The following is a 23,038-nucleotide window of genomic DNA, read 5'->3' as shown; positions in this document are numbered from 1 at the left end:
CCTGGTATTCCATTAGCATGGTTCTTAGTGAGAACCTGTTTTTAGTCCTGAGTTTGTTCACCTCTTGTACATGCACAAAAAACAGTTTTGCTTCTCACCCAAACATACTGTTTTACCAGCAGGTGATACTAACTTAAATAGCCATCTTCAATTAACACGTGAATGCTGATCTACTTTTTTCCCACTGTTCAATAAATGTTGGGCAGACTTGGATAATTCAGCAGATGTAGCTAGAGTCTTCTCTTGAAGGTGACTGGAGCAATGAATATGTGTCCAAACATCATATTGCCATATTTTGCTTTTTCTGAAGTTATGTTCTTTTAAAGAAAGTTTATGTTCTGTAGATCTCAGGAAAGATTCTAATTAACAGAGCAGAATGATTTTTTTGGAGCGGTGAATGTGTCTTTCTTATGTGGAAGCCATAAAAATTAGGTATTTTCTTGATTTGCTTAGACATGAATATATCATTAGCTGGTGTGAGCTCACCCGTAGGTCCCCAACTACCAGCTATTCATACTGCTACTCTAAGCCTGAGCTGTGGTGGCATTCTTGCTAAATGTAAAAAGGACCCTGCTGAATTTTAGGACCTGAAATTGAAGCTTTTACTACATCCTTTCTTGCTTTTCTGTACCAAGGATTTTATAGGAATGTTGCCACGGGCACCGTTTTAGGAAAGCCACCAGCAGAATTCCGCATTTCTTCCTTTGACTTTTTTCGTTTTGCTCACTCTGGCTGCGCTATTGAGCCCTTTGTGTAACCTTCTCCTGCCCCGTGCCTGCATTCACCTGAGAGTTAGCCACTGCCGTACCAGCCAGGCTTCCAAATACTGCGCTTCAGAGTACACCGCGTTCTCATGCACACGTGGCAGTTGGGATGGATGGACCTCTCAATCACAGCTAGAAAAAGGCTTCACCCCTCTAATGTAACTTTGTGGAGGATAACCATGAGTTATATGTCAAATGGAATCAATGCAGGCAGGATTAAGCATGTAAAAACAAAATACTGCATTGTAGTAGAGTGACAAAAACAGCCAAGAAGGGTTTAGCACTTACTGTAGGGAGCCTGAGAAATGCCTGTTGTTACTCGTAATGTTTAGTGTTTGTGATTCAGCCCTTCAGCGTGCTCCAGGAGCGAAAAAAGAAAGGAAACTTGACCTTGACCTCAGGAGTACAGCTTAACCCCATTGCTACTGGAAGAATCATGGAACTGGTTTTCCTCTTCCCATAATACCTTCCTTATATTTCAGGTTTTAGCAGCCAAATCACATGACCCCACAGCAGAAGGGGGCTTAGCCTAGAAAGTGCCACACGTGATTTTTATTTTGGGAAAAAAATTAGGCACAGACATCCTGGTATGCAGCCAGTGAGTGAAGTCGGGTGGAATTTGCCTTCACTTGATTATAATCAGCTTTGTCCCTTTGTTGATGCCATCTCAGCCATACGCTGTTGCCATGGTCTCATCCTGCCACTTCCTGTCATAAAGCTCAGCAGGGAGAATCAACTGAGGCCACAATAACATATGCAAAATTTGGCTGATCAGTCAAACTGTTTTTCCTTTATCTGTGTGTAGGAGATTAAGTCAGAACTATATGTTGTTTCATATATAGGGATCATTATTTTTAGACCAGCAGCAGGTCTTAGCCTCTGCATGTAATCTGCTCAGACAGAGCCACATGAGGCATCAAGGTTTTCCTGACATGTCTGTGGAGCTCAGAGTCAATGATGTTGAGTATTACTTGAGTTTTGAAAGTAGATGCTCGAAGCACTGAATTGTGTGATAATTTAAAGCTCAATGACTCATGTTCATCTATGTCAACTTCTGTTTCAGGGGTGGCAGATTGTGATAAAAGCTTTTTTTAAAATCAGATCCCAGCTTATGTAATTGTTGCTACATTGGTGTTCTCTGTGTTGAGCAAGGGAGATATGAGGCTGTCCTATGGAGTCAGCTCGGCGTGTGCGTGTACTGCAGACAGAATCTGCGTGCTCTCAGCAGCCAGGGACAGTGCATGTAGGGGGGATCTTGGTGCATTTAAAGGTTATCAGGGCCCATTCTGAAAAACGCCAGCTGATCTGCGTGCGTTTGGTGCTGCCATGAGAAGGTTTGCCTAGGATGTCATCCCTCAGCTATACATAGCAAACTCAAAGCTCCTTACAGAGAAACCTCTTACCAGTCACTTTCCACAAATGGTGCATATACCCAAAGGTACTTAGTGAAAATCCTTGAGAGGTATTTAATGCAAAAGCAGTTAGTCTCTCTGGTGTTTTTCAGAAGCCCTCACACACCACTAGCAAGAAGTGCAGGGCGCCTGCAGCACAGCACTTGGGCCAGTTACTCATTTTGTCTCAGCTGGGCTCTGCCACCCCAAGAGCTTGCCAGGATGTGTGACATGGGGGGACTCGACAACCTGATTGCCAACACGGCCTATCTGCAGGCGAGGAAGAGTGGAGAGGGAGACACCAAGGAGATGCAAAAGAGACGTAAGAGCCTCTCACTGCCGAAGATTGATCAGTGTGGAGAGGTTAGGCAGTCGGTTGTTGCTGATTATGACAGCATCTGTGAGCAGCAGCCCATTGGCAAGAAATTCTTCAGAGACTTCTTAGAAACAGTGCCAGAATATTTGGTAGCTAAGGGCTTCCTGGATGAGGTGTCAAACTGGGAGTTGGCAGAGGACAATGCCAAGACCAGTATCATGGAGAATATGGTCACAGATTTTCTTAAGACAGGCTCTAAAAACTATCTGGCTTTCATGAGCTCTGACTTGGCCAGCAAATGCCAGGCAGCTACTGCAAAAGACTATGAGAATATCATACAGCTGGCCAAGGAGGAAACCAAAGCCTTCCTTAGAGACAAGCCCTTCCAGGACTTCCAGACCAGCCCTCTCTTTGACAAATTCATCCAATGGAAAGTTTTTGAGAAGCAGCCGGTAACTGAGAAGTACTTCTATGAATTCCGAGTGCTGGGCAAAGGTGGCTTCGGAGAGGTAAGAGCTGTACTTTTAGAGATGTTGGTCATCCCTCCCCTTTCAGTATGAGCAGGTGGGTTAGCAAAGAGGAAGTTGGCAATGGATTAAGAAATTGTCTAAGGTTTTGCAAAACTTGCTCCTTCAGAGTTTCCATTTCCCAGAAATTAGGCTGGGTTTGTTACCTGTCTTGCTTGCGGTACAGGCTCCAGACACCTGTTAGTGGAGAATTACTCTTCAAAATTTTATATTCTTTATCTATGCTAGTAAAAAAGCAGGCTTATAAAAGCTTGCATGACTGTCCGTTAGTTTATTACTAATCTGTTCCTTGGCACTGTATTAGCCTCTGCTAGCTCGCACACTCCAGATCATTCCTAGATGCAGTTTAAGGAATAGCACAGATCAGGATCTATTCCCAAATCACTATATGAATGAGGCTGCCTTTCCTTGAGATGGAAGAGAGCTTAGCTATACTAATGCAAGCTGTATATATTGCTTATTGTCAAGGTCAGAGAATGGGTTCTTGTTCATTTATTTTGCTAATACGTGTCTACTGTTGTACTCAAGAACTTTGCATGAGGTCTACCATATACTGGGCCAGAAGATAATAGCTTGGATGCTTGTTTTTTTGCATATTTCCTCTGCTAATGTGCTCTGCCACACAAGTTAGCATTACCAGCTACTAATAGGCATCTGTGATTCCTCAGTTCCTGGCTATTGGTATTTGATATTCGAGTCTGTATATGTAAAATTCCTTCATTACCTTTCCTTGTACATCTTGCTTCTCTAGGTTTGTGCCATCCAGGTGAAAAATACTGGCAAGATGTATGCCTGCAAGAAACTGGATAAGAAAAGATTGAAAAAGAAAGGTGGAGAAAAGATGGCACTACTGGAGAAAGAGATCCTGGAGAAGGTCAACAGCCCTTTCATAGTCACACTAGCTTATGCCTATGAGAGCAAAAGCCACCTGTGTCTTGTCATGAGCCTCATGAATGGAGGGGATCTGAAGTATCACATCTACAATGTGGGAGAAAAGGGTTTGGAAATGAAAAGGGTCATCTATTACTCAGCTCAGATCACCTGTGGGATTCTGCATCTCCATTCCATCAAGATTGTGTACCGGGACATGAAACCAGAAAACGTCCTCCTGGATGATAACGGTAATTGCAGACTGTCAGATCTTGGTTTGGCAGTGCAAGTCAAAGAGGGAAAAAGCATCACTCAGAGGGTGAGTACAAATTCATTGAACATGGGCAGTGGGAAGGGAAGCTGTTCTATTTCTAATACATTATGAATCCAGGACTTAATTCCCCGGGATTTGTTCTTTGCTAAAGACCTTATGTGGTCATTCCATTCTAAGAGACAGGTGGTAAGAAGATTTGGTTAATTAACTCTCTAGACACTAAATGTAGTATAACAACTTCTCTTACACAGAAACAGTAGAATCAAGTTGACGTGTTGTTTCTCTTAAGATAAACTCTTGAATCAATAGTTTTAGAGAGACTAACACAGATGCGCTGTGCCTTGAGCAATAGTGCATAGTCAGGGATTTAACCAATGGATTGTTGGTAGAATGAGCAGCAATCAAAGAAGATTGTGACTCCTTCCGTATTCAATTTCTGCTCCCAGAAGAATGCAGTTTATTCCAGCTTACTCTTAAGTGACGCTACTGATTGTATTGGAGGTGTTCATGGTGCTGCACAATAAACCATTGCCAGCATTCCTGCCCCCACAAATTAATTCCTGGAAAAGTTAGCAGACTTTGAGTTTTGCAAGTGTACGTGCTCGTATGTATGTATAGGAAAAAAGAGGCGGATGACCAACTGGTTTTTGCCGTGTGAGTTAGACTGTGCAGCACTGTGGCTGTGCCTGTGCTCATCCCAAACCAACCCAGATTTGTAATAATGTCATGAGGTTTGCACAAGAAAGATGTATTCATATAGCTTAACCATGACAAAAGTGTATTTCTCCCATGGTGTCTGGAGCTTAAAGATCTATATAACGAGTGAATGTGTCGGAAATACAACAAAAATATGAAGAAATGTAAGCCACGTTGTGAACTGTTTTAACTGCCTTATGTTAAACTCCCCAAGTGTTTCAAGTTACTCAGCAGAAATTCAGTAGAAGAGAGAGGACCTGCTAGTGACCTTTTTGCATTGTGCTTGAAGTATACGTCTTTTGATGTTGTTACTTAATACAATAATTTGTAGTTTGAAGGATAAATTTTTTTCCTGGAAATTTAACCCATATGTATTATGAGTGTCTTTAATTCTCAGTGAAAGAAAATATGGAAACTCATGTGATTTTAGATAGGAAATAATTTTAAAATGAGACTACATTATGTTTCAGATATGAAAATACAGTTTCTTTAAAAGCTGAGGTAGGTATTTAAATAGAACAAATGTGAAATAGGCATATTTTGTTTGTGAAGATGGCATTTTGATCAGTGAACTCAAAGTTATAAAATTTACTGTGTTTTGCAAGTTACAGGTGGGTGCAGTTATTATGAGCAGAAAAAAAAAATCATTTTGTCCAAGGGCAGTTTTTAATACTTGTAAATATTGTGGGATTTGGCAGAACAACAACAACAGTAAAACACCCTCCCAAAAAACAACAAAACAAAAAACTGACCAAACAAAACCAACCAACCAACCCCCAACCAACCACCAACCAAACAAAAAAGAGTGGATTTAGGAATCAAGTCTAGCCACTTCTATCACTTCTGTTTGGATTAGGGTAGAATCTCAAAGTAGCAGTGGACAAGGCTACTTGTGTGTTCCTCCTCACTTTCTATGACAAAGTAATCAAGTTGTTATAATTCTTTTTCTGGGTTTTTTCCGATGTTTTTAGTAGCACTATTCACCATTATATGGGTGCCTTTAATAGAGCAAAAGCTGCAGTGAACAACATACTACATGATTGTAATGTGTTACAAGGAGTTTCTGTTAAAGCCAGTTCTATTCATACAGGAAACTGAAATAGGAGAAGGAAGAAAAAGGTTTGGTTTTGTTTTTAATTTTATGTGTCATAACTTTGAGTGAGTTAAATGAATAATAATTCCCAGTATTATTTTACATTTCTATAAACTGACCCTGTTGGAGTAATTTGAAACTTGCTGCCAAAAAATATACGAGAGCTAGATATTACTATTACTTATAGTGATGTCATACACATGAAGACCTAAAAACACCTTTACAAAATTTGTTGCATTAAGCTTTACCATGTACCTATGTAATACAATAAAACTTGTGCTGCTAAATTATTCTTTGTTTCCTAGTCACAATTATATTGTGACTTAAAATTGGCAGAAAATGTATATCATAGCATGCTTTTTGAGTATGGCTACCAAACTGTTATCACTTGGAAAAAATCTTGAGAGAAGATATTTGTATAGGTCTGGTGTTTTTTCACCTTAGAAGATGTGTGGCCCCAAGACAGATTTATTAAATTGAATTTGACAGTTGCACCATTTTGTGGACACATTTTTGTAAGGGCAATTTGATAAGCTGAAGCGGAATGTGTATCATCCAGGCCAAGTCAGTGTTGTATCAGTGAAGAACCTGGCACCGTAGAGCTGTCCCTAGATTTTGGACGGTGGTCCGAACTGATGATTTAGGGCTCACAATTTTCAGTCACTAATTACAGGGAAAATTCTGCTGATCTATAGCATAAAACCTTTCAATTTCAGTTTATTTATCCATTTGCAATGAATTCTTCTGTTTCGATGCATATTCTGCTGTATTGAACTTGGTATCTCCAACAGTTCTGGTTTTAGAGACTTGTAACCTTGTAACCCTCTTTTATGACCTGGTTCCTCAGTATCACACTTAAAATACTGTTCTCTTGCGCTATGAGAGTAATGCCTACTTTTGCTTTAATCTTATGCATAAGTTACTGTACTGCCTGAAAGTAATTAACTAATAAATTTTACTTAGCCATTCTTAACATATTCTGAAGAATTAAGATAGCTTGTTTGTTAAATGTAAGGTAGAAATAATTTTTTAATTGCTTATATTGTGGTCTTACTGTAAGACGATATATTAAAAAAAGGTGACTTCTTTTCTTTTTCTGCTGTCTCATGAAGGCTTGTGAGCTTGGGTTGTTTGATCTTTCATTGATTTCTTGTTTTTCTTCTGAGAAATATCTGTTGAATTTCTTGAGTTTCCTTACACTGAACAGATTTCTACAATGCCAGCTACCCCTGTATTCAGCAAAGCTACTTTTATTATGTGATTGTATTAATTCTGAGTGTGGAGATCCTGTTTTAGTCTCATACTTTTAAATGAAGATGAGATTGGTGCCTTTTTAAAAACACAGCGCTCTCCTCCAAATTGTTTTCTGCAGATGTGACCTAAATAGATGCTAAAGTAAAATAGTTAAAGATTTTTCAACAACTGTCCAAAAATCTCTCTCAGCAATTTAGGTTTTTCTTCCTGAGTGCTAATCTTTTCATGATCTCTCTAGTTCTTCAGCTGTTAAGTGGATCTTCCTTGTAAATAAGCAAAATAAAAGAGAAATCTGTTCCATGCCTTCTGTGTATCAGGAGGAGCCAAGTAAACAATGCAGAGCCAACATCTGACCATACACACCTACTGACAAAATGTTCATGTGTTTGACTGTAACTATGCCGGTATGAAAATGTCTCTTACTACGTCATAGACAGTGAAACAAAGCAGTTTTCTGCCTTTTTTTTTTTTCTGTGTCTCTTTCTTTTTTGCTATATATTATGAAGTTGAAACATCCTATGATGACTTTCATCATTCCTTATACAGTGTTAAGGAAGTTTTTTTACCCTGGGCTTCCTGTAGCGGAGACCCAGGCAGGGATTCCAGAGATTTTTAAATAATGTATTTGCAAGTAGCAGCACAGAGCAGCTCGAGCTGGTGCCCTTGGACAATGACACCCCCACAATCCAGGCTCCCGCCTCCTGTGTGTCACTCAGGGCCAGCTGCAAAATTAGAGCCTGGGGTCTCCCTGTTCTTTGTTGGATCTCTTCATTTTCATCAGGCGGGCTGTCAGGCAAAGTCCTGACCTTTAGTTGCTGTTTTGCACCTGCAGCTGGAGAAAAATAAGTTCTTAGCAAACCAAAACATTCCTCTGTTTCGTCTTCTGTTAGGTGCTGTTCTGTTCCTTTACCATCTCCAGGGATGCAGCTCCCCTTATCTTTGAGCTTGAAGATTCTGAGGCCTTTTTTACTTTAACAAAGCAGAAACTTCAAAGGTTCCCAGCTTGCAGAAGTTACGTCAAGCAAACTTACTTATGCTAAGCAAATTCTATATAAGCAGTTCTAAACAAGTTCTGTAAGAAGCACTATACCAAATAATTCAATAAGCTAAGGCAGTCTATTCCTTAACAGTAGGGTTGACTAGTGTATAATATATGGATTTATCTGTGTATTGATTTCATTAGAGATTGCAAAAAAATACAGTATTTTGATTCATTCTGAAAGCTTTGTACACCTCTCAGGAGTGTATAGACCATTAAAGATAAAATTGTTCTGCTTTAAAGCATCAAAAAAATTCCTAGCCTATTACACTTAAATAAATGCGCATCACCCATACATTGGCTGGAGGATCCATAAATCCCTTTTGTAAATCCTGTTAGGTGATTAGGTTATCACATGGCACAAGTGGCAGGCTGGTTAACGAGTTCCTGTTTTAGACATTTTCCAAGTATTCAGTGAAGTTTTCTATGAAATGCTGATGCTTATGTACTGTTTACCAACCAAAGATTATTTTATTTGTGGGTGGAAGGGTTTTTTTAATTTTGGATGGGTGACTTTAATGTGGTCTTCTTATAAGGTAATATGTGTATGTCGCAGCAAAAGCACTGTGCACCTGATGACTTAATACTTACGTAATTGAAGAATTTAAGTAATGGCATTACGTATACTTCTTTTGAGGAATATTTGTGCGCTCTATACCAATTGCCTGTAACTATAATAAATAAAAATAACCTGCTTACAGAAACAATGCTCCTAACAAAGCTCTAGAAAGAGCTGGATACCCAGCCTCAGTTTTCTCCTTCTTTTCAGTTGCTAAAGCAGCAAGTAGAAACATCTGTTTTTCCATGCAAATGTTATTTTTGCACATATATAGGCACTTGTAAGTAATCGGTAGAGTAATAATTACAGAGTTTAGAAAACTTAAATTTAACTAAGGTGTGCTGATTTGTATTTCTGAAGTGCTAGCTGGCTTTAGAATGGAGAAATCACACACACACAAGTTTGAACAATAACACTCTTGGAAATAAAAGAAGTAGAAGGTAATTGAAAGCTACTTACAGTGTATTTTTCCTTCATGAAACAAACATGGATTATATGGGAACTTCCTGTGATACATACACGTATCTGCGTCATCTACCTAGAAATGTGTATATTCACACTTAGGCTGAGTTCTTACTGACATCCCTGGGAACAGAAATCGGGTCTTTGCCTCTGATAATATAATTATTCAGGACTTGAGGAAATATCATTATGACTATTTGTACAAATGTGCCTGTAGCATCTGTTCTGATGTGTTGACCATACCATGCATAAGCTAGACTGCATCTGAAAATTATGCCATTTGAAATGTTGATATTCACTTTGTCTTATATAATTGTAATAGGCAACAAGGAGAAACTGAGAGATGACCAAGATGGCTTTCACATAAGCAAAATGTTTTGTCTAGTTATGTATTCACTTGATTGATTATGGAATTAGTTCTTTTTGCGTATGACAGAAACTGTTCCCAGTTCCTCCTCTTGAACAGTCTGACCTGGCATCCTTTTTCATGACGTCTCTGCAACTTTTTCTCGTACAACTCAAAATTCGCTCATTGTATGGGAGTCAAATGCTCCTGCCCTTATCCAAATGACTAATGCTACTTAATTTCCTGAGAATGGTTGTGAGAAAAGTGAGCGTGTTCTTCTGTTCAGTACCCTCATACCAAAATACAGAGAGCTTAATTCAATTTTTCCAGAAGTCAGTGCATATTTGCTGTTTATTTTGGGAAGAACTTTCCGCCTTTACTGGACATGGCTTTTGTGTGAAGGAACTGTTGCTTGTAAATTATGAAGTACTCGTGTGCAGATGCACGTGAGCCAGAGAGCTTAAATATTGACATAATAACTGTGGAAAATAAGACAAACATATTTTGTAGTATTTATAAAAGTACATTCATATCTTCAGAGGCTTCAGGCTTCTTCACAGGTTTCCCGTGCTATGTTTTATATATTTGAAGGACATCATAATATTTTTATAGGAAAAACATGTTTTGGTTAAAATCTTACCCAAAATGTCCTTTTGCCCTCCTCTGTGTTTGTTTATTATAAGATTCTGTTTCTTAGGAAAACAGAAGGAAATCTATTTAGATGTTCCTGAAACTTGCAGCTTAATTTCAAGGCAGTTGAGAAGACTTGTGAAATAAAAAATAACTCGGCAAGCTATTCTCCAGTTGACCTTTGGTCATTATCACACGGCATCCTTATTGGATAAGATTCTGAAAATAATTATTCTTCCTTTACACTTTGAAAAATGACAGCCCTTCATTTGTTCAGCATTATAGTGACTTGCCTCTATTTTAGTTTCAAAACCACTATGCATTTTTAGGTATAACGTATAAAATTAACTATGTTTTACTAGCAGAACTTTGTTTTTAAAAACTTTGATATAATTGTTACAAAGTTCATCATCATGACGGATGCTCTGCAGAATGCAGCCTTATCCACTATGAATGCCATGATCATGAGAGTGAAGGGGCCAGAAATGATTCTGTGGGATCCTTCTGCCTCCTGCAGTTTTGGCCATGGCAGAAAGGATACTGTAGTCATCTGCAATTACGAGTGCACTGTGACCCATGAACTGATTTTCCTACACGGGGCATGCCACCCATGAGACACGTTTTTCTGTCTGGGAAGACACATTGGAGCCCATCAAGAGGTAGCATCAGATCTCTTTGCATGACTTTTAACTGTGTTCTTCATTCAGTTTAATCTGGCCGTTAATTAATGCTATAGCATGTACAATAAAGCCTAAGAAAATAAGATTCCTTACCAAGTTTCTAGAGCTGGTAGAAAGCTGGTGGGTGGTGGGTTCGAAATACATGGGGGTGGTTCTTAACACAGTGTGTAGGAAAGCTGCAGGACTCTTTTGCAAAAGTTCTTGTAGTGTCTAAAACTTCATCTGGGTTCAAAGGGGGAAATGGGCAGTTGATTCAAGAGAACTTTGTTGAGAGAAACCATTTATGTATCTGGAAGTCCTTCAACTGCAAATGGTCGGAGTTTGTAAAGTGTTAGAGAAGTATCAATACCAGGTTCTTAGTCTTCCCTGTGTATCAATTTTTTTTGCCAATTTACAGACCATAAACTGGCCATATGTGCCTTTGGCACTGAACTCAGAATTCCTCTCCGATGGCCTCTTTTTAGAAAGCTGCTTATGCGTTCTGCTGTGATGCTGTGTTTGCATTCATTATAAAGAGCTTCATAACATAGGTACAGAGCTAAGTAGAAGGAGAATTTTCTCCCTTGTTAATATTGCTCATGGAATATTCTGTGGTCATTAAATAATAAAACCGTAAACATCTCTGAAATAGTATTATTCCCACATTATAGATGGGAAATAGTCAGAGATTTTAATGACTACTGATGTCCAAGTGTAAAAAGTAAAAACCTATTGTGGAATTTTTTACTGCTCCAGTTAGTGAATCAGAACACAGAAGTAATTTTTTTTTAATATAGTGGAAATTTGTTTTGTCTCTTTTGTGCTTTTATCTGGGTGGGTTTTTTTAAGGCAGACGGCTTTCCTTGTTAAAATTATGTATCTGTGAAAATGTAAAAAACTTTGGTCTTGAATTTTATGTAAGCATGTGGGTTTCAGTAGTTCCTAGGCTCCTATATAGTCTTTCTCATTATCTTTTCCCGGTACTCTGAGAAGTCTTCCGTGTGTTCTTCTGAGTCAGTAACCCATCAATTTATGATGGGTTTTCCCATCATAAGGTCATTCCCTTTGCCAAGCATTAGCAATCTACCCAGATCTTTATTCTGTGAGACTTTTCAAGGGTGCCTTTTGTCCTAATGAGATTTGATTTTTATCTTCTTCTAAAAGATAGCTGTTTGTTCACTTGATCAACTGGCTTCTTGTTACTGTACGAACATGTGGTGAGAAAGTGTGGAGGAGCGACAGTTCTGCGTGAATCATTGAAATTACACTCCATCCTCTTCGCAGTGGCTCTTTGGAGAAAAATGAGCGTTGTGAAGTGAGTGACAGAGACAGATCGGTTGTTGTTCTCTGCATGTCGGGCCCGTTAGCTGGTGCGCAGAGCGGGCTTTGCTGCGGTCTGTTCTGCATTCCTGCAGGGTCCGGTGAGGCCATTGCTGAAGGAGCGGAGGAGCAGCTGGACGGGAGAACAAAGCAGGCAGTGGCACCCCTTGGAGGAAGGAAGGACCGAGCCCCAGGAAACAGCTGATAGAGCTAAACTCAGCTTGTTGTTTTTCCTCTGTTCAACAGTTCTTGTGCCATGGCAAACAAAAGATAGTCATTCTGATTTGCTTTACTGTTTGGTTTGTGATATCAATTGAGTTTGTTTTGCAAAGATCTGTGGGAAAAGGTAGAGAGATCTAAATCCCGTTTCTCCTCATTTGTCTGTCTGTGCTGATGCAAACTCCTGTGAGTTCTGTTCGTTTCTCCCCTGCACCTGCCGGTAGCCGGGATAACGGTGTGTCCAAGAGACTTGCCCTTCTCAGAACCGCAGTCTGAGCAGGGTGTGAGCGCAGTTACGCTGTGGGCATCGCTCTGCTCGGAGCTGTGGTCTGACGGGTACCTGCTGGCTTTGCTGCGAGCTGAGTGCACTTAGTGCTTCTCAGGACCACATCTTCTATAATTAAAATATTATAATTATGTGATCTCTTAAAAATTTATGCAGGATCACATTTCACGAAACAAATATTTGTATACTTTCAGATGAGTCATTGCTACTATGCCCTGTCAAACCACACTCAAAGCAACAATTCCACTTAAAAGAACTTCTTCACTAATGTATCCAAATACAACATTTGGTCACTACATCTTTTAGAGGATTAATAAAAAATTGTGTTTTGGGTTGTTCTCAAATAGAGAGGCAAATAAATCTTTGAACCCTTTTCAAGAGCAAGTCAATTAAAATTTAATTGGCTGAAATGTAATGGCTATATTTCAAACAGCATATGCAAGTAAGGCATCCTGCTCATCATCACAAAAGACAGTATTAGATGGCAACCAAGCAAAAACTAGGTAGTGTTGCACTGACTACACGTCAGAAAACTGTGTGTCTCTGCCATGGCACTTACCATTTCTGCCTTCTGTAAGAAGGTTGGGATAGTATAACACTCTTTGGCTCTTTTGTGGTATATTTTTTATTGTGTCCCATTAGACACTTCCAGATCAGTGAAGGGGTAATTCCATGTGTTTATGTGTCTCTATAAGATCACCTGGGTAGTCAACTCAACTGTTCAGGTGGTTACTGGTCTTACCAGGAATCCTACAGGAAAGAAGAAAATAATGTGCTCGGTCTCAGTGGAAAAGCAAAGCATGTCCTAGTAGTGCAGGGTTTACAACAAGGAATTCAGCTTTCTGGGTGTGGATTTTTAAATTTGCGTCTTTCCGTTAACAGAGTGAAATTTATCCATGTAAAATAAGATCTAGTAAGAAAGTGTTTTCCAGTTAATACACAACTTCTGAATTTACTTAAGGATTGTATAGAGTGCAAACAAGTACAAAATCATACAAACCTAATTATTTTTTTGTGCAATAGACATACCAGTAATCCATACTTAGAGTTGAAAAAGGAGGAATCTGAGTTTTTGACCTCTTGTTCTCCATAATGATTAGTGCAGGGGTGTTAGGTTTTATCTTCTGTCTAATGCTGTGTACTCCCCAAAGACAGAATTAAATCTCCATTTGAAAGATGTTATGCTGAATAATTCCTTTTTTGTGTGTTCACTAGTACAACAAATGCTTATGGCTTTATCATCTTCTTTCCCGAATTATTTTGCCAAAGCTCCACATATGTAGAGATGGAGAAGGCTAAAATTTAATCTCTTTCCTTCAAATTCCTGTTTTGAGAAAGATTGCAGAGATTTGTGTGTTTCTTCCCCCAGCTTGTGTTTCTTTCTCCTTAAACATCACTGCTGACTATTTGTGAAATGTGTTTCTGCTATGCAGTGGTCATGTTCAGGTGAGTTCTGAGTCTCAGGGGTTGTGAGATTAGGTTTATATTTATATATGTTTGTCAGCCTGTTCCTTCCTTATGAATTGTAGGAAAGCTTCAGGATTGGAAGGGTTTTGTTTTAAGATTAGGTTCAAGTTTTGATGAAATTCTATGAGAAAAACAGTTCTCTTAAAATTCTGGATTGCAATGGTTTGACATGTCCGAGGAACAATATATCTTTCTAAAGTTCTCTCAGATGGAGCTGGATCAGCTCAATAAAAGCTCAAAAGATGTCAGTGCTACTAACTTTGAATTTTGAAGTTTAATTCTTTTTGACACTAACCCCATCCACAGTCTTTCTGTTCAGACTGAAGGGAAGCTGTTGGTCCCTCTCTATTTTCTATTAAATTGTGGTCTTGTAGTCTTTTGGGCAGCAGTTATAGTCTTGCTTTTTCTGTTGTTGAGCAACACAAGTCCTGTGTCAAAGCACGATGATGTTCTGTGTGGTGTGGCGTACTGAAAGCTGTATGGAAAATGCACATGGGAGAGACTGAAGTTACTTGGCAACTGTTTCTTTTGAAAAAACAGGGAAGAAAGAACACAGGTGGAAGAGAAGCAACCTGAAAGGAGCTGCCTTGAGACATATTTATGATCGCCGAATTCTGACTTCTCCGTGTCAGATTTATCCCGTTCCCAGATGATGATGCCAAATTGCAGCAAAGTAATGTCTTACCAGAAGGACCATACTGTGTTGTCAGGGTACACTGGGATGATTATATGACTCATCAGTTCTTCAAGGCATTAGCGCTGCAGCTTCATCTCACTAAAAATGAGAATGTTTATTGCTTCCCAGAAGAGAAAAAAAAAAAAAAGACAAAAAATATTCCAAAAGCCAATTTAGCGTTTGTGTTCACTAACCCCCAATGAGCTCTGTGTGCATCCTTTTTGTACCAAAATTTCTCTACTGCTTTCAACCCCTTCTCTCCCTTACAGGTTTCATGATTTTCTGAGACCAGACCCATGTGGGTTCTGTGGTCCGTGTTTGAATACTTGTCCCCCTTTCTGAAGCAGTAATCATACCCTGACAGTATCGTATTTTTATGAATCTCTTAATATTAACTTTCATTTAGAGAAATTCAATACGAACGGTACAAATTACCTGTGGAATGATGTCAGCTGCTGCAATACCTGCCTGGCTCCTCTGGACTGTAGTGGGTTTAATGAGGGAAACAAGAGTTTCTTTTGCTTTGAACCTGAATCATACTTTTGTTCTTCTCATCTCATTTCTGGTTTTCAAACAAATGGAAGATTTTGCTCTAGATCCCTAAAAGTCAAAACAAATATGAAGAGGGAAAACAAACTGGATTTAATTTTCTGCCCATGAGGCTTATGTTGTAATCGATGCTAAGATATCTCCTCTTGCACACAGTGTTTTCAGTAGAGTATATGCTCATGTGTAGTGGCACAACATAAAGTTTATAGGGAGACCTGACTTGGAAATACTGTGCCTGAAGTTGCAAAAATTAGAAGAGTTACACAAACCCCCATAAAATAAAATAAAATTTATCTGTTGTGTTTTTTACAAATATAATTTGCCTAAATGAGCTCTTTAATGACCTTTTTCTAACTGTTTTGCTTTGGAGTCAGTCTCTGTCACTACTTGCGTTCTGTAGAAGTAATGAGGACCATCTCGAATAACCTCTAGTGGGATTTTGCACAAACCTGATTTTTCATTTTAAACGATGATACACCTGGTTCAGTCCCAGTATTTCAAAAATATATAAGAGAGGTTCAATCAACTTCTGACATAGTTATCACTGTAGCTGCATCTGGTAAATATATAAATTAAGATACAGCATCAAATGCAGCAGGAAATGTTGGGTGAGCTGAGGGAGTGTTGTTTCGATGGAAATCTCACACGCTCAGTCATGTAACTGCAGCAGAAAGCGTATATATAGAGACGCTGACCTCCTCTGCTCCCTGCCAGGCGAATGGGCTCCCCGGAGAGGGGCAGCGGGGGCCGCTGGGGACACGGCGCAGTCTGTCCCGCGGGGACCGTGCCGGGCGGGCTCTGGGAATGGCACAGGCAGAGTCCCCTCTCAACGAGCGGTCACCGCTTCTCATGGAGAAGGGGCCATGAGTGCTGTGTATAGTTGTAACCTTTATTCAGAGAGCTTTTTTCAGTTAGGAAATAAGAACTCGTTCCTTTATCTGAGTACATGGTAACTTACTAATTATGATTTTATAGGATTACTTTCTTAAAGTGGTTTTACAAGTTTTTCTTGGCCCTTGATGATGGTAATTCCTACCAGGAACCAACAGGGAGTGCATGTGGGCAAGAACTCCTCAGGCAGCTCAGCTACCCGCTTGATGAGAATTTTCTCACTGGCAGCAGACCCCTGTGTCGGACCAGTTAGAACCACTGAACAGGGAGAGAATGGGTGATTGTCTGACTTTTTGTCTTTTTAAAAATATTTTCACATTCATTGCTAGGTGTGCTTACAGGACAAAGCTAACAGCACTGTCTTCAACAGGAAAAAATAATATGGAAGAAGAAAGTAAGCTAAACATTAATTTTAAAAGAAACCACTTTTAGGCAGAAATTGCACAGGCATTTCCCCCTTGAAGAGCATATTTAAGACGGTTTTCCCATATGCTGAGATGTTTAGAGACAGAAATAGTCTATGTGCTAAAACAGAGTTACACTTCAGAGTTTCTAGAGAAAAAAATACAACAATTATACAGAGTTTCTAGATATAAAATATATAAATTGTATTACTAACGTTTTTGAAGAATTACAGACTAGTCTGTTTAATTGTATACATTTCACTGTTGACATTGTATAGTAAATCTGTCTGTTTGCAATAGGCTGGGACAAATGGTTACATGGCTCCGGAAATCCTGAAGGAAGAGGATTACAGCTATGCTGTGGACTGGTTTGCTATGGGATGTAGTATTTATGAGATGATTGCTGCACGAACACCGTTTAAGGATTTCAAAGAAAAGGTCGGGAAGGATGAAGTTAAAAGAAGAACTCTGGAAGATGAGGTGAAATTTGAACATGCCAACTTTACAGAGGAAGCGAAAGATATTTGCCGACTGTTTTTGGCCAAGAAAACAGAGAATCGTTTAGGAAGCAGGTATGCCTTACTTCTCAAACCCAGTAGAAGCCAAATTAAAGCTGCAAACAGTATTATTATTTTACATATTACACAAAATGAAGTCAGATCTTGACTTTCTACATTGTACTGAATTTTCGCTTTTACTTTTAGAGAAGAGGTGGAAGGTTTTGAAGGTAATATGGAAATAAGGAAATCTGTTGCAATAGTGTGATTGTCCATTCTCACCCCAGACTTCGAGTTCCCTTCTTGGCATAATATTTTATGGAGTCAGACTTTATATAGTTCTGGGAGAAAGGAGCAGCCCATTTCTTGTGCATTTTCTTTCCTAAAGAGAAAGGATTTTCAAGTAGATACTCGCATCTGTGCTACTGCAGACTGAATGCAGAATCTTAGGCTATATCAGTTGCTGGAATGATGTGGGCAAAATTCCAAATCTGCAGTGTGGATCCTTCCCTGCAGAGATCTAACTTGTGAGGCAGCATCATTGGCTTCTTACTAAAGAGATCTTAACCCCTTTGCTTTATTCAAGTACTTAAAAAAAAAATCTTGTACAGGTTCTGGTCTTTCTAACTCAACCCAGGGAGAAAAGGGAGCAAAAGAATATTGGGCACAAATTTCTATAAAGCGAAACATTTTGGGGGACTTCAGAGGTTGCGTTGGTTGGTGAAGACTGATGCATGTGCCCCTGACTTAACAGTTTCGAGTAACTGTTCAAGAAGAAAAAAACTGGAAGGCTGAGCATTGTGGTATTTAACTTGTAATATGTCTGATCCCTCTGATGTGTCTGTGTGTGTATACATATATATATAAAATCACTTAGTGCATTTCTAATGGGACAAATTGACGATCTACATTTGCAATGTAGACAAAATGAAATAAATATGATAAAAATGTAAAAAAATGAATAGGAAACTGATAGCACTTGTCTTTAGAATACACTATGATTTGAGTCACCTGTGAATACAAATATATATATCGTGTGCTTTTCCAATCTAAAGATGAAATAGATGCGAGGTCTTAATGAAAATGCACAGTCAGTCTTCTAAAGTTAAATTTCCTAACAACGTGGAATAGTTTTGCAATAGGTTAGTCACACATTTGTCTGAAAGAATTACCTTTAGTGAAAGATAATACATCATTAATATGCACATTCTTATTATTCCAGTGGTAAATGAAGACGAGTAGTCTTTGTGCCTGATGAGTTTTCACAATAATTCTGCAAGGCTGCAGGAAAAAAAATATTTTCAACAGCACATAGAGTATGTTTGATACAAAATCTGTATTATTTTAATATGTTTAAAAAGCTTATTTGGAAAATTAATACAAAATCACGTGGAGTGTGTTCTACCTTAAAAATCAGCATGCTTTGCAGACACTTGGTCTTATAGCATTTTGTGAAGTAAACAAAATTCAGAGTAGGGGAAAATGAAATTTAGACATTCTGAGTGACGTGGTCCAGTTCACTCAGCAAGCCTGAAGGAAAACCAGTAACAGACGACTCACTTACTGTAAGCACATTCCCTTTGCCAAGGGAATCATTTACAGGCATTCTGTCTGCTTACTGTTCCATTACTTCTCAGCAATGGGAGAAGTGTACACAGAAAGGTAATTGCATGCATTATTTTTAATGTTCTGCTATTTGAGGTACTCCTATCTGCCTTACTTAGAGGAGGAAGGTATAGGGTGTATGCCATGCCAGTGCATGATGCAGAATAAAAAGCTGCGTGTACCTTTTAAACAGGGTGATGCTATTCAGGACAGCTCATCCTCATGTAAAGATTAGCCCTGTAATTCTACGAAGGACAACAAGACCTTGGGTTATCTACATAAGTTCCTGTTGCATAAGTTAAAGCTGCTCAAGGACAGCTTTACTTTGTACACCTGACCTTTTAAAATACTCCACTCTTTTATTGAAGACTCAGTGTCACTGGCGAACTCAGGAAAGATGTACCCCTTTTTCTCCACTCAAGCTTTTTGGGATTGGCATCTCAAATCCCAAATCTATAAACCTGTTTGTTTGTTTGTTTGTTTTTTGATGAAGGAATACAAAATTGACAAGAGTTTAAATGGGTTCATTTGCTCTACTTAAGTTATGTAAACGTGCAGTTCACGCAGGAAGAGCTCAAGGTCATCTCCTGCTGGTTGGAAGATGCCTCTGTTGGTTCCAGTAGATGGCGTTCCTGTAGCTTTATGATTCTAAACTTTTTATGGTTTTGGTGGTGTCAGAAAACGTATCAGTAGGAGAAACACTGGAGCAATCCATTCTGGAACCTTCACCAGCTCATAGTGCTTTTTGGTCTATGTTACAGAAGGAAAAAGCAAAGTAAAGTGAAATTGCTGTGAGTGCATCTGCCCAGTAGGATTGTTGGCACTACTAGTGTCCCAGGACACTAATTTGAACAGCAACTGTAACCTACTTCAGACTGACAGTGAATGTAAATAAATGACATCAGGCTCTAGGGTTGCTCAGGAATTTGCTTATCACTAACTAGTTAAGTTAGGAGATGATTTTGCAAGACTACATATATGCAGAGGTCATGATCCCTGTTGGCTTAATCTATACATTCATAATTGTGTTCATATGGCTCTTTGGGTTGAAAACATCATCTTTTCATTGCGCAGGGTGCCTGAATGGGAGCATCTGTCATTCTTCAGGCTGTGAGGTAGCATCCTGGTCACGGTGCTGTGCAGTGGTTAGTGGCTGGTGCTGACCTGCTCAGAACCAGGCAGCAGTGGCACAAAATGACAATTTTCTAACAAGGGTGCTCAAAAGGGCAGCTGTAGCTTCATCCCAGCTGTGCCTGGGGAGCAGCAGGGCGGGCTGGAAGGACAGCGGGACAGCGCGTGAGGACCTGGCGGCAGGGCCGAGCGGGAGGAGCGGTTCTGCACGCGTGGTCTGAGGTCTGGAAACATGAAGGATTTCTGTGGTCACATGAGTGGAACTAACAGAAGAAGTAATGTGGTGCTTCTGCACGTTTGCCAAGAGAAAAAGACTTGCTGAAGGTTTGCATTACGTTTTGTTCGTAGAACGTTATCTAGAAATACTTGAGAACTTACACTTGGCTAAGTATATGATTTCATAAGGAGGTGGGAAAAGAAAAAAACAATGTGTTAGCAACTGCCATTTTCTGAGGCCAAAAACCAGACAAATGTGTTTTTTTCACGTTACTGTTTTCAAGACCAGTGCATATGTAAAAGTGCATATGTATAAATATGTATTTACAATTATTTCTTGATTTTATTATTGGGTTTTAACAATATTAATAAAGGATTGTGTTTGTAACAGTGGCACACATGCCTTTGCTAATGTAATAATTTATTAATCTCTTGCTTAAAATCTTTGTTAATTTATAAAAGTAGTTCATTTGAATGGACTCACTAAAACGGGGAGTTTATTAGAGCAACATAACTGAGATTTTTCATATAAATGCATAACTGCTTTGAATTAAGATAAATGTCATTTGTCACCAGTGTCCTAGTCAGGCTGTTGTTCCTCAGAGTCAGTCCCTAGATGTGTTAACCCAGCATACCCCGGTTTGGAGATTCATGGATATTCTTATCCTAGTTAATATAGAGCCAACCATTGGACTTCCATTGTTGGACAGTAAACCCAACACATCTCCTCCCCATCCTGCCACATCTTCGTTTCTGGTTGAAGTGTATCTTTGGATGGGGCGTACCAGAGCGCTGCCAGAAGCAGCACTGCGGCTCTTGCCCAGCACCTTCCCAGACTAATTAACCCTGGCAGGTGGAGTAATGAATAATGGCATCAGGATGTTTTTTGCTTCTGAGCTTTGCTTATATTATGCAATGCAGAGTTCTTTGGTTATGAAAAAAGGAATTGCGTTGCACTATACCTATATATCTCCTTACTTTAAAATACTTCCGTGTATACACCACAGGCACATCTGTATCTATCTGAAAGAAAAACAACATACTGATTAACAAACCTGTGCTTTTTTTCAGAAATGAAGGTGACGACCCAAGAAAACATAGTTTCTTCAAAACAATAAATTTCCACAGGCTAGAGGCAAACCTTATTGACCCTCCTTTTGTGCCAGATCCATCAGTTGTCTATGCCAAAGATGTTGCAGACATTGCTGACTTCTCTGAAATACGAGGAATTGAGTTTGATGACAAAGATAAGAAGTTCTTCAAAAAGTTTGCGACAGGTGCTGTCCCTATAGCCTGGCAGGAAGAGATTATTGAAACGGGACTGTTTGAAGAACTGAATGATCCTAACAGAGTAGATTCCGGGGGATACGCAAATGGAGGTGAAGCTAAGTCAGGAGTTTGTTTGTTGTTGTAAATATCACATCATTAACAAAAGGAGTAGAAACCACCTCAGAACTTTCCATATTCTGACACTGTTTCAGAAACTCAGTGCATCTGTTCAAGAACAACCGAACAGTCTAACATGACATTGACAGGCTATGTAGGACCACCAGCTGTATAGACTATATTATTTTCCTTTGCTCTAGCAAAGAGATTGGAGATTTATCCAAGAGATTATTGGAGATTTATCAAGATGAAGAACCATATTTCTCAAAGAAATTTGGAATGATAGAAATTCTGAGAGATAAAAAGCAATAACAGAGTGAAGAGGCAACAGCTTTTGAAAATGACTGACCACCATTTTGAATACAATCATTTGTTGGTTTTCTTTCAATTTTCTTGTTATTGCTACTTACATTTTCTCTTTGTTCTACAGTTTTCAGGAAAGATTTTTTTAATTTTCAAGTAATATTCTCAGTTAGACAGTGGAGCTCATATATACCGTGTCAAACTCAGAGCGTTATTGGTTAGCCAGTCTGTCTGTTGTTTTCTTAACTTGTTAGTTTTTTGGTGGTTTGATTGTAATATGTTCAAATTGTCATAAAATGTAAAAGAAGGTTCTACATATCACTAGGAAATAGGACCGATGGGATCAAACTCTTTTCAAAGTTGATTTTAACAGAGTGAATATGGTTGCACCAATTTAATTGAATAAAGCATCTATTTATTATTATTAAGTGTATTCTTTTAAGTGATAATACCATATAAAAGAAAAATCTAATTATAAGTAAATACATGTTCTTTTTGACAATCAGTTTTAAACTTTTATCAGGTTTCCTGGTATTTTTGGAAACATTTCTGTGAATACTTGCTACTGCTGGAGTTTAATACTCTTGAGCTGTATCCTACGGATTTCCTCTGGTAAGAAAACAGGTGGTAGTTGTTTGGAACAACTTTTACAACTGATTTCTGCGTGCTGTTTACTGTCATCTCTCCAGCCATAATTTCCATTGACTAAAGCAGAAGTTGAAACTGCTCCGTTCCTCAGAGCCCTGGAGGCTGCTGATATCCTATTTCCTATTCTTCATAGAGCAAACCCCCTACTGAACTCAAAGGCTTCTTTTATATTGACACTGGAGTTGAACTCGCACATCTTTTTTAAAAGAGGAAAACCAATTGATATGTTTTCTATAGTCGGGTCTGTCACGCGCAATACATAACATAGTGTTTACTTATGATCTAATAGCTCATCCCAGACGTTGCAGTAATCAGAAACTCTTTAGATTTAAATACTTTAAGTAATTTAGTCACAGATAAGTAATACATTGTTAATACATTGTTCCAAGTAGAAAAAAAATTGTTTCTTTTTTTCCTTTTAGATTTGCTTTTCCAGTGCTTTATATACTTAATTTTCAAGTGTAAATCATGAAGAACAGTGTTACTGAGGATTAGTGGATAATTCTGTTCATGAATCATAAGCATATAATTGTCTGCCTTTTGAGGAGAGACTTTCTGTC

The 23,038-nt window shown here is 38.8% G+C and overlaps 1 protein-coding gene across 1 annotated transcript; it reads left to right on the top strand.

Annotated features, from left to right (window-relative positions):
- The first annotated feature begins 222 nt into the window (after nucleotides 1-222).
- GRK7 (G protein-coupled receptor kinase 7) lies at nucleotides 223-22,254 on the top strand. The gene is made up of 4 exons (XM_005505893.4): nucleotides 223-2,980; nucleotides 3,750-4,187; nucleotides 16,993-17,264; nucleotides 21,213-22,254. Exons 1-4 carry the CDS (start codon nucleotides 2,234-2,236, stop codon nucleotides 21,553-21,555), a joined length of 1,800 nt encoding a protein of 599 aa, XP_005505950.2. The 5' UTR covers nucleotides 223-2,233; the 3' UTR covers nucleotides 21,556-22,254.
- Nucleotides 22,255-23,038: the final 784 nt, after the last annotated feature.

Source organism: Columba livia, chromosome 9, assembly GCF_036013475.1.
Source record: "Columba livia isolate bColLiv1 breed racing homer chromosome 9, bColLiv1.pat.W.v2, whole genome shotgun sequence".
NCBI lineage: Eukaryota > Metazoa > Chordata > Aves > Columbiformes > Columbidae > Columba > Columba livia.
This window is presented reverse-complemented; position numbering and strand designations above follow the sequence as displayed.